At 39.1% G+C, this 12,962-nt stretch overlaps 1 protein-coding gene across 3 annotated transcripts in view; it reads right to left on the bottom strand.

Moving 5' to 3' along the window:
* The window catches only part of PAK1 (p21 (RAC1) activated kinase 1), a 158,022-nt gene that overhangs the window by 44,698 nt on the left and 100,362 nt on the right, over positions 1 to 12,962 (bottom strand). For all 3 annotated transcript variants that reach the window (XM_047070105.1, XM_047070103.1, XM_047070104.1), the window contains exons 3-4: positions 3,507 to 3,607; positions 2,659 to 2,806 (exon numbers count right to left, since the gene is read on the bottom strand). In XM_047070105.1, coding sequence (XP_046926061.1) covers positions 2,659 to 2,806; positions 3,507 to 3,607 — 249 coding nt within the window. The remainder of the gene's footprint in view (positions 1 to 2,658; positions 2,807 to 3,506; positions 3,608 to 12,962) is intronic.

The raw sequence follows: 12,962 nt of genomic DNA, 5'->3' as shown, positions 1-12,962 counted from the left end.
AAGTTTCCTCAATGAGGCAATTACCAGAGTTCATTGATTCCAAAGTGTAAATTTTTTACCTTAACATCTATGAAATAGAGATGTGTCCTAAAATCAAAGGCATTTCATGGTTTAATTGGCAACTTTTTTCTCTTTAGTGGTATATAAAATAATGATGCAGGTTTAGAATTAATGATATCTTAGATTTAATGAAATATGAAACATAGACTCAATGGAGATCTTAGCAAGAAAATAAGTTTAAAAGCCAAATATTATGTTTGGTTTTATTCTTTAATTCCTACAGGCCTTAGAAGAAACTGATTTAGCCAGTTCAACACCAATGGAATTAAGGAGAAATATTCTACCAAACCCAACATATTCCTCACCAAAAACCAAGTCCAGAGAATGTCCAAGATCCCAATTCCATCATATAAGAAAGTGTCAGGTACAGCTTCTTTGGTCCTACGACAAACCATGAACCTATAAGCTATGACAATATATTCTTAAACCCTGAACAGCCAGCTATACCCAGGAGAAATCAATTCAGGATATACTCTAAACATAATTCCATCACATAGCACTTGATTCACCCTGAGTAAATCACTCAGTTTTTCTGAGGCTAATTAATTTCTCTGAGTCTGTGAACTGGGGATAATAGTCCTTGCCATACCAAGCCCCTAAGACCATCATGAGAATCAGTGAGATAATTCATGTGCAAGCATATACAAGTTAAAGTAGCACTCTCAGAATCAATAGTATGAGAAGAAGGGAAACAGGTAAAGGAGAGAGAAGACATTAAACAAAAACTGTGCTAAGGGCACCTGGGTGGCTCAGTTGGTTGAGCGGCCGACTTTGGCTCAGGCCATGATCTCACCATTCGTGAGTTTGAGCCCGGCATAGGGCTCTGTGCTGACAGCTCAGAGCCTGGAGCCTGCTTCAGACTCTGTGTCTCCTGCACTCTCTGCCCCTCCCCCACTCACGCTCTGTCTCTCAATACTGAATAAAAGTTAAAAAAAAAAACAACAACAACTGTGCCAAATATACAATATTGCCTAGAAATGGCCCTGGTCTTCAACTTCTAAAAAACTAAAAATTCTGCACTTGCATGTGCGTGCACACACACACACATTTACATATACACGTGTGTGTAAATTTATATACACAGAAGAAGTATGAACACATATCTAAACATTCTATATATATATACTGTTATTCATATATGCACGCAAAGGTGAACATATACACAATTACCTGAATGTGTGTATCTATATACATATTAATTCATGAATACCTAAGTGGTCTTTAATTCTAAACGTATGCAAACCCACAGAGCTATGCTTCCATATACATATCTGGTACTTGTACACGTCTACACACACGTACACATAAACACAGAGATTCTTCCAAAGACTCTGCTGCTAAGACTTTCAAAGCCAGCTTCTAATCTGAGGTTCATGACAAACACCTTAAAACATAAACTCTAATCTTCTGACTAGAAAACTCTCCCACCCAGCACCCCTCAACCCTAATTCCTCCTTGGAATGACCCAGTCCCTCAATGAGAGAAGTGAGACAGAGCCAACAGAGCCAGACGTGAGGAAGGAAATACTGCTGGGAACATGCATGACCCTCTCCTGGGTACCACCATGGCAGCATGGGCAAAGCTGCAGTTTGTCATCCTCACCATCTGTGCCCTTTGATACAAGCCAGACACTTGCTGGGGAAAGCGTCCTTCAAAATCGGCTAGTTCATCCTGGTTCTCACCTTCCCCAACAATACTGCTGTTTGAAAGAGACAGCATGAACACTGGAAAGAGTACCAGACTTGGAGTTAAGAGACCAGTTCTGCCATTAATTTAGCCATATTAGAAAGGTCTTTCTTGGCTTTAGTGTCTGCAAAACAAGGAGGACCTGGAAGTAGTATATACGGATGATACATCTTGCTCAAACATTCTAAGATGCTACTATAAAAGGCAAGTTTCTGGAAATGTAGGCCTTCTAATAACATATCCAGGAAAAGGAAAATGTCCCTGCTATGGGAGGAGGTGCTCCAGATAGAGTTCCTAGAAGCAGATAGTAAACTCCAAAGGTGCTCGTCTAGGAATTAGGAGGTCTGGATTCAAATCCCAATTCTGCCATTAAAAACACTGAAAGACACAGTCTGTTACGGAGAGGTACATCTAAAGAACATATATTATTACTGGCCTATTTTACATCTGAGTGATAAAAATTAATTCCTTGAGGAAGAAATTGGGCTTGCCTACTTAAAAGATACACATGAAATGTGTTATTAAATAACAATGATATTAAAATTAATAATGATAATGATAGCTACATTTCCATGGTGCTGTTTATAACCTATAAATAACTTTCATACCAGTGAGCTCATTTATTCCTCATTACACTCTCTGGAGACAGAAATTATTATTCCCATTTTGAGGCTCAATATATACATACACCATGCTACTTATAAAGAAGGTGCAGTTTCAAAATACTCAGGTTTGATGCAAAAACTCATCATTTTGGCTCTCAAATTCCAAAAGTCCATCTTAGTTAAAGTATTGTCTCCACTCTTTCCAATACTTTCTCTTCTTACCCCATACCAATAGGCATGTGGAGCTTTTCCATCCAGGTGAAAACATTTTTTTTTCCCTAGACTATTCTGGATTCAATCCCCATACCTGTAAAGCTCATGTACTTCTGGCTGTTGGAGGTCTTCTTTGAGTTATAAAATTCCAATACATCCAGAACAGCTTGTGGGTTTTTCTTCTGCTCTGACTTAGTGATATTTGATGTTTGAAGCAAGCGAGCCCACTGCTCTGGCATTCCCTATAAGAGAGACATACAACGTTGTCAGGAAGGCATAGTTAGAGGGGATCCTGAAGGAAAATCAAAGCTAACTCTAATACCTGCTGGCAGTTAAAGACGGGTTTAGTTACTTCTTTCTCTCTATACCCTCAGAGCTCTATATAAGCCTTTTTTATAATACCTCTCTCACTGGATTAGTCATTTCTTGAGATGTTTGCCCTTTCACTAGGCTATTCCTCCTTCAGAACAGGAACCATGTATGATTTGTCTTTATATCATCAGTGCCAAGGAGCCACTTAACTAAGGTCTACTTAAGAAATGGTGATTCAAAGCGTTTTCTGATAAAATTTTAGAGATGAGGAAAATGTCCCTCTCATGAATATAAGAACATAGTAATGAGGATCTCAGGCAAAGACAGAGGCATCAGGAATACTAGGGTAAAAAATGAATCTACATAGTCATATGTAAATTCAAATCTAAATGTAGCCTTTAATTCCTTTAAAGGCTAAAAGAAAAAGATGTAGTCATCTTTCTCCCATCAAACGTCTTGCATAAAGTAGATGTTCACAGAGGTCCTGCTGACCTGGCGGAAAAAGCTTCAATAGTTAAGGAATTGTATTGCTAAAGCAAAGTACCCTTGTCAGGGGTTGAATTATGTACCCCCATAGTACATAGTCAGAACTCTCAAAGATCAAAGGCCTTTCCGTGACCCAGGACTTACTGTAAACTCCCCTGTGACAGCATCAAAACCAACGTGAATTGTGTGCTCAAAATCTGAAGGAAGAGAAATCTCTGGCCGTTCCTTCTCCTTCTTTTTATTTGCTGCAAGAGAAACAGAGAAAAGGAAATAAAAAACAAGGACATTATTACTTTTTTTTTTTGCTTATTTAACTGTTTTTTGAGCTGTAGGCTCCTTTAAAGGCTAAGGACCGTCTACTTCACATATGTATTGACAAGCCAAATGCTACATTTAGATTGGAGTAGGTGCTCAAAACATGATTAAAGACTTATTTTTTTGTTGAACTAAAGTAAGAAAGGGATAGAAAGAATTTTCTTCAAATGTTCTTCAGATCTAATGAGCCATTTGATCTAGGGTGAGTAACTTTCTTTTTCTGAACACTGGTTTTTCCATCTCCAAAGAGAAAGCTAAGGCAGATGGTATCTAAAGATCCTTCCAGTCCTGACATCCTACATTCTATGAGCTTCTATGACCTACATCCCACTGGTTTGGTATTTGATTATGGACTGCTTTAAGGTTCCCTAAATTACAGAATTTTAGGTCTGGGTGGTATTTTAATAATATAAATCGCTAATATTTTATCAGGTGCTTACGAGGCAACAGTTTTAGTTCTTTACATGTATGAATTCACTTTAGCTTCATGGCAACCCTAGAAGTTAGGTACTATCCTTATTTTGCAGATAAAGAAACTGAAGCACAGAGATTCAGTTACTTGCTCAAGATCACGTGGTTAGTAGTTGGCAGCATCCAGGCACAAACCCAGGCAGTCTGGCCCAGAGCCTGAGCTCAAAACCACCATGCTGTGCTGCATCCCTAGGCTAGGACCTTAACGGATCATTAAAAGAAAAAGATGTAGTCATCTTTCTCCCATCAAACGTCTTGCATAAAGTAGATGTTCACAGAGGTCCTGCTGACCTGGCGGAAAAGCTTCAATAGTTAAGGAATTGTGTTGCTAAAGCAAAGTACCCTTGTCAGGGGTTGAATTATGTACCCCCAAATTCATATGTCCCAATTCCAGGTACCTCAGAATGTGACCTTATTTAGAAATAGGGTCATTGCAGATATAATTAGTTTAAGTTACAATAGGTCATACTGGAGTAGGGGGGACCCCTAAGCCAATAAGACTGGTGTCCTTACAAAAATAAGAAATGTGGAGACAGATGCACACAAGGAGAATACCATATGAAGATGAACAGAGAAGTCAGAGTGATGCTGTTTCAAGCCAAGAAACACCAAAGATTGCCAGCAAGCCACCAGAAGCTAAGGGAGAGGCATGAAACAGATTTTTCTTCACAGCCTTCAAAAGGAACCAACCCTGCATACAACTTGATCTCAGAATTCTTGTTTCCAGAACTGAAACAATCCATTTCTGTGGTCTAAGCTGCTTAGTTTGTGGTACTTAGTTACAGAAGCTCTAGTAAATCTAACCCTCTTCCAACTAAAAGGAGTTTCAAGGTCTTGGTATCAGGCTAGACTTCAGCAGCCATCTGCAAATGTAATCCCACTGAAACAGGTTTAAACAACTTCCAAGGCTCAGCCAGATAATCTTTCTTCCTAGATGGGAACCTACAGAGCCCAAATTTTAAAGAGCTGTAGAAACCCTCCTTATCCCTTCAACAAAGGCTCCTCCTCCTTCAACGTTCTAAGGAGAAGACATAGGAGAAGGCCATCTGGTCTAAACTTCCAGGGAACTCCGTACACATACCTGGGAGAACTGGGTTCAGAAGCTAACTGCAAAAGCTACTATTAATTGAGCTCTTAACATGTGCCAAGCATGTGCTAAGAATTTTATATGCATCATATGTTACCAAATACTCCATACAACCCTACGAAACAGATATTAACATCTTCATTTTATAGGTAAGGAAACATAAGTACTTATTTTTAATAATTTGCTTTATCATTCCTGAGTTTCAGTGACAAGTCTATCCTAAAAGCATTATAAATTGGCCATGGAGGCTCATAGGCCTGTGAGGCAAGACTAGAATATCCTCTCTTTAAGGCAAGTCAGCAAAGAAAGCCCAGGAACCCTAAGTCTCCAGTCTTCCCCACTATCAATCTCTCAATGAAATCACCAGAGTTTTCTCCTTGTAGACATTATGTTACATACAGTCACAGTCAAGGCCCAAAGTCCCTGGCTCCATGACAAGACATTTTCTCTCCTAGAAATGCCCAGGATTACACGACAGCAAAGCTAAAACAAACAAACAACAAAAAACAAAAACAAAACAAAAACAAAAACAAAAAAACAGAAACAAACAAACAAAAACATTGTAAGCCCAAAATTCACCTCTAAAAAAATTCACTGAGCAGTACTGAAGAACTTGGCTAGGGTCAGACAAAGGCTGAATGCCAGGCTTGTCTGAGCCTATCCTTGGAGATCAGATTAAAAGTATAGGCTGAATTATAGCAATCAAAACAGTATGGTGCTGGCACAAAAACAGACACATAGATCAATGGAATAGAACAGAGAGCCCAGAAATAAACCCATGCTTAAATAGTCAATTAATCTATGACAAAGGAGACAAGAATTTGGATGGGGAAAAGACAGTTTGTTCAATAAATGGTGCTAGGAAAACTGGACAGCTACATATAAAAGAATGAAAGTGGACCACTTTCTAACACCAAACACAAAAATAATTTCAAAATGGATTAGACCTAAATGTAAGAGATGAAACTATAAAAATCCAAAAAAAAAAAAAACCTATAAACTGGACAGCTACATATAAAAGAATGAAACTGGACCACTTTCTAACACCAAACACAAAAATAATTTCAAAATGGATTAGACCTAAATGTAAGAGATGAAACTATAAAAATCCTAGAAGAGAGCACAGGCAATCGTTTCTCCAACGTTGACCGTAGCAACATTTTTCTAACACTTCCCCTTGTCTCCAAAGGCAAGGAAAACAAAAGCAAAAATAAACTATTGGGACTATATCAAAATAAAAGCTTTTGTGCAGCAAAGAAAACCATTAACAAAAAAGGCAACCTACTGAATAGGAGAAGGTACTTGCAAATGATATATCCAATAAGGAGTTAATATCCAAAACATGCAAAGAAGTGAGGGGCACCTGGGTGGCCCAGTCAGTTAAGTGCTCAACTCTGCATTTCAGCTCAGGTCATGATCTCGTAGATCATGATGAGATAGGGCTCCACGTCAGGGTCTGTGCTAACAGTGCATAGTCTGCTTGGGATTCTCTCTCTCTTTCTCTTTCTCTCTCTCCCTCCCTGTGCCCCTCCCCCACTTGCACACAAGCAGGTGCACACATGCACTCTCTCTTAAAATATATAAACTTTAAAAAAAGTACTTATATAACGCCACACACACACACACACACACACACACACACACACAACCAATCTGATTTAAAAATGGGCAGAGGACACAAATAGTCATTTTTCCAAAGAAGATACAGATGGCCAAGAAACATGAAAAGATGTTCAACATCACTCATCATCAGGGAAATGCAAATCAAAACCACGAGATATCATGTGACACCTGACAGAGTGGCTAAAATCAAAAAGACAAGAAATAACAAGTATTGGTGGGGATGTAGAGGAAAAGGAAACCTTGTGCACTGTTGGTGGGAATGTAAATTGGTACAGCAATGTGGAAAACAGTATGGGGTTCCTCAAAAAGTTAAAAATAGAACTACCATATGATCTAGTAATTGAACTACTGGGCATTTACTCAAAGAAAACAGAAACACTAATTTGAATAGATACACGCACCCCTATATGTGCATGTATCTAAGCAACCTAAGTGTCCATTGATAGATAAATGGATAAAGAAGCTGCAGGTGTGTGTGTTTATATACGCACACACACACAGGAATATTATTCAGCTATAAAAAAGGTATGATAGTGCCATTTGCAACAACATGGATGGACCAGAGGATATTATGCTAAGTGAAATAAGTCAGACTGAGAAAGACAAATATCATATGATTTTCACTCATATGTGGAATCTTTAAAAAAAAATGAATCAACAAACAAAAAGCAGAATTAGAGCTATAAATACAGAGAACAAACTGATAGTTGCCAGAGGGGAGGGGGGTCGGGGATGGGTAACATGCATGTAGGGGAGTAGGAGATAAGGCTTCCAGCTATGGAACGAATAAGTCACAGGAATAAAAGGCACTGCATAAGGAATATAATTAATGGTACTATAATAGCACCATATGGTGACAGATGGTACCTACACTTGTGAACATAGCATAATGTGTAAACTTGAATCACTATGTTGTACACCTGAAACTAATGTAATGTGTGTCAACTACACTACAATACAAATAATTTTTTTTTTAATTTTTTTTTTCAACGTTTATTTATTTTTGGGACAGAGAGAGACAGAGCATGAACGGGGGAGGGGCAGAGAGAGAGGGAGACACAGAATCGGAAACAGGCTCCAGGCTCCGAGCCATCAGCCCAGAGCCCGACGCGGGGCTCGAACTCACGGACCGCGAGATCGTGACCTGGCTGAAGTCGGACGCTTAACCGACTGCGCCACCCAGGCGCCCCCAAATAATTTTTTTAAAGTATAGGCTGTAGACGAAAACAGGTGGCCAAATCCACAGTTAAGGCCCAATGCTCAAGAGAGCTGCATGCATGTATATGATCCACTTGTTCTATTACCTTTCCAGGTTGACTTGTCTGAACCTCACTACCAGACTGAACATTCCTGGGCAAAGAAAGTACCAGTATACCTTATAGCACTTTATAACAGATTTACATTTCATAATAATTACAATAATCACCTTCATTTGTATCATGCTCTAGTGCTCACATATATTATTTCACCAGGACCTGAAAACAACTGTGTGATGAGCAGGGCAGTGGTTAAGGCGCCTATTGAGAGAAGAAGAAACAGAGGTTCCAAGAGGTTAAATAACCTGCACAAGGTCACAAGTTAGAAGCAGACCTGCACCCAGAACTGGGGTCTTCAGACTCCCAGCCACAAGGACCTCCTATTCTGTCACTCTGCCTCTTATAGACTACCGCTGCTCATGATTATGTGATCTCTCCTCTTTCTCCCCATCTCTCTTAAATTCAGTCCCCAGGTTACTAACGATTTCCTCTGCTATACAGAAATCAAATTTATCCACTCTTCTCCATTTTCATTGTTACCACCCCCTTTCAGGCATTGTTATCTATGGCCTGGATCATTCTAAAAGTCACCTGTCACCTGCATTCTGGTCCCCTCCAATGCAGACAGCAGCCAAGGTGATCTATAGTCTTGATATTCCAAGCAGCATCAGCACAACTTGGGAGACTACTGGGAATGTAGGATCTCAAGCTCCAACCCAGACCTACTGAATCAGAATCTGAATTTTAATGAGATCAGAAACGATTCATGTGCATATAAAAGTTTGAGAATCAAGAGAATGAGAAGACAAGCCACAGATAAAAGAAAATATTTGTAAAAGATTTATCTGATAAAGGACTGTTATCCAAAATATATGAAGAACTCTTAAAACTCAACAATAAGACAAACAACCTTAATAAAATGGGCAAAAGACCTGAACAAGTAACTACCAAAAAAGATATACAGGTGGGAAAGATGTGCAACATCATGTGTCATTAGGGAATTGCAAATTAAAATGACAATGAAATACCACTACACACCTTGAAAATATCAAATGCCGACAAGGCTATGAAAGAACAAGAATGTTTATTCCTTGGGGAACCTGGGTGGCTCAGTCAGTTAAGCATCCGACTTCGGCTCAGGTCATGACCTCACGGTTCATGAGTTTGAGCCCCATGTCAGGCTCTGTGCTGACAGCTTGGAGCCTGGAGCCTTCTTTAGATTCTGTGTCTCCCTCTCTCTCCACCCTTTCCCTGCTTTCTCTCTCTCTCTCTCTCTCTATCTCTCTCTCTCTCAAAAATAAATAAACATTAAACAATTTTTTAAAAAAAGAGTGTTTATTCCTTGCTGGCAGGAATCCAAAATGGTAAGTCACTTTGGAAGACAGGTTGGCAGTTTCTTACAAAATTAAACCCACTCTTACCATACAATCCAGCAATCGCACTCCTTGCTATTCACCCAAATGAGCTGAAAACTTATGTTCACATAAAAACTTGCACATGGATATTTACAGCAGCTTTATTCATAACTGTGAAAACTTAGAAGCAACCAAGATATCTTTCAGTAGGTGAGTGGATAAATAAACTGTGGTTCCTCCAGGAAATGGAATATTATTTAGCACTAAAAAGAAATGAGCTATTAAGCCATGAAAAGACAATGAGGAACCTTAAATACATATTACTAGGAAAACAAATCAACCTGAAAAGACTATGAACTGTATTATTCCAATTATATGACATTCTAGAAAAGGCGAAACTATGGAAACAGCATAAGAATCAGTGGTTGTCAGGGGTTAGGAGGGAAGAAACGATAAATTAGTAGAGCACAGAGGAATTTTAGGGCAGTGAAACTACTCTGTATGATACTATCATGGTGGATATATGTCATTATTCATTTGTCCAAACCCATTGAGTGTACAACACCAAGAATGAACCCTAACATAAAATACAGACCTAAGGTGAACATGATATGTTGATGTCAGTGCATCAATTGAAACAAATGCACCACCCTGGTACAAGATGCTAATTGTGGGAAAGGTTGTACATATGTGAGGGCAGGAGGTATACAGTAAATCTGGATACCTTCCACTCAATTTTGCTGTGAACTTAAAACTATGCTATTAAACAAAAAAGCTTCAGAAGCTCCACCCTACAAACTTGTACCCTCTTTTAACCTCCTGCTACTTATGTTTCACACACTCTACACCAACTACACTGAATCAGTTACGTCACCAAACATAATGGGTTCTTTTACACCTCTTCACATTTTCTCAAGCTACTCCCTTTGCCTATGAATCCTGCCTTTCCTTTTCCCTTCCCTTGCTACCTCAGCCTTTTATTTATCCTTTTCAGGTCTCAACTTAAAGGTCATCTTTTCTCTGAAGTCCTCCCTGATCTCTAGGTTGGGCAGTCCTTCACCCTTTGCTCTGTTCCCACAGCACCATTATAGTAATTGCCTATTTTAAGGGTTTCTCTTGGGAAAAACCACACTGAGTCCCAAGTGCAGGGGCCATGTCCAATTCATTATGGATCCTCAATGGATAGCACATGCCTGGCACAAAACAGGTGTACAGACAGCAAGTAAAGAAAGTAACAAATAACCACATACCTAACTCAACTTGGCAAGGAGTCTAAGGAAATCTGCCTAAAACAGGCAAATTCTTTCCAGGACAGGAATAAATGTTTCATTTTTACAAGATCTGACCTGACTTTCACAATCCTTGTTACCCAGCCATCATCAGTCCTGTTTGAAAACCCTGCTCTGTGGGAGCTCAGTACATTGGCCCAAAGAAATTCTGAAGTCCTAATGTCTCCACAGACCCAGGATAACTGGGTAACCCTGATGAAATGAAAATCCTGATGAAAAATGTGGTGGGAGGAACAAGAAGGTTCTAGAGTTCAGGCCAGTTTTGCCTCTACACACCGTGATACAGTCCAGATTCTCAGCTTTCCCATATGAACAATGGAGAGAATGGATGAGATGATTGTTAAGGACCCTTCTAGCTCCTACATTCCATGAGTCTATGAAAACAGAGGGATGAATACTCTCAAGACTCTGTAGCTGGATTCCTCTTGACATGGCATCCTACAGTTTTTAATAGGTACTCCATTCACATCATCTCATATAATTACCACAATCCTGAGAGGCAATTAATTTTACTTATAGATTAAGTAACTGAAGCACAGACTTGCCTACAGTTATTGAAGTGACTGCAATTCAAAAGGTGTGGCTTCAAAGCCGAGGCCCTTTACATTCTATTTTTCACCTTCCCTAAAGAATTTCAAGTTGAGTCAAGAAAATATACTTTGGTATAAAAGGAAAAGAAATAATATTAAATAAGAACTTACCACGTGTAAGATACCATAACTTAACACATTCTTTTCCTGAATTCTTATAATCCTATGAGATAGATTATTATGATTGTCATTTTACAGATGAAGAAACAAAAAACAAAAAACAAACAAACAAACAAAAACCATTAAATAATTTGCTCAAGCTCACACAGTTAGTAAGAGCTGGGATTTGAACCCAAGTCTGATTCCAAAGTTCCTTTCCTCAGTGTCTTAATAAGAACTATTTGCCTACATGCCAATTGCTAGAGTTTAAACTATTCAGCACTTGGCAATTTCCCTTCAAGAAGCAGCTGTTTTTAGAAAGGAAAGGCCAAGAGTTTAGCAGGGCCCAAATAAAGCAGTCATTTATGACATAAGTCCATCTGTCTTACTCATAGCTAGAATGCATGGGACATGTTGCAGGGCTTTGGAACTGCTTATTGTTCCTAAATTTCCCCTGATCTAGTCATTTAAAAGATGGTAGGGAAAAACAACTTTTATGTTTTTGTTTTTTTAATGTTTATTTTTGAGAGAGACAGAGACAGAATGCGAGTGGGTTAGGGGCAGAGAGAGAGGCAGACACAGAATCCAAAGCAGGCTCCAGGCTCCGAGCTGTCAGCACAGAGCCTGATGAGGGGCTCGAACTTACGAGCTGTGAGATCATGACCTGAGCTGAAGTCGGACGCTTAACGGACTGAGCCACCCAGGGGCCCCTTTTATGTTTTATTTGGATTTGTATTTTATACTTCTATACCTTATATTTTTACATATCATTTCTAATTTATGTTATTAATATACTATATAACATGCCATTATAGGCATAGAATGTCAAATACAAAAGAAACTCCAGTAATGGAGACACAAAAAGAGAGGGCTTAGAGGATGAGTAATCTATAGAAAAGAGCCCCAAGGAAATGAAATCATTTAACACATGAACATACAGGGTAATGCTGAAGTTGGCTTCCACTGGTCACTTTTTGTCCCATAACCTTTGCATATACCTCCCATATTCCCACCTCCAAGTTTTTGCTCTTTTTCTTCTCCTTACTTTGGAATGCTCTTCCTCCCAATCTCCCTGTCAAATTCTCAGTCATCTTTTAAAGACTGGTCCAAGTCCCACTTACTTCTTCCTGACTTTTCCTCCCTCTGTGAATTCCCAAGACACTGAGTCTGCCACACCACCATGCATTTAGTCATTTCCTGTCTTGTATGATTCCTTGCTATTTTAAAGACTGACTCCTTTACTTAAAATGTAAGCTTCCTGAGGACCATAATCATGGCTTCTAATTATGATCGTTATACTTCCAAATCTTCCATTGAGGACCCAACACAGAATAGGTTAATTCAAGAACACCCCCAAAACATTAAGAAGTAACCTTAGAGTCTGTTATTCTACTTCCTGAAGTAAGAGGCCCTAAGAAGTAAACTGACTCACTGTATCACAGAGCATATGGTGGTAAGACTCAGTTCACCCGATCAAGTCTTTTACCCTTTGTGATAGCCTCTGATCCTTACTGA

The sequence above is a fragment of the Lynx rufus genome, unplaced genomic scaffold (genome assembly GCF_022079265.1).
Source record: "Lynx rufus isolate CCGP_SWC_20201006 ecotype Redwood Valley unplaced genomic scaffold, mLynRuf1.p SCAF_9, whole genome shotgun sequence".
NCBI lineage: Eukaryota > Metazoa > Chordata > Mammalia > Carnivora > Felidae > Lynx > Lynx rufus.
This window is presented reverse-complemented; position numbering and strand designations above follow the sequence as displayed.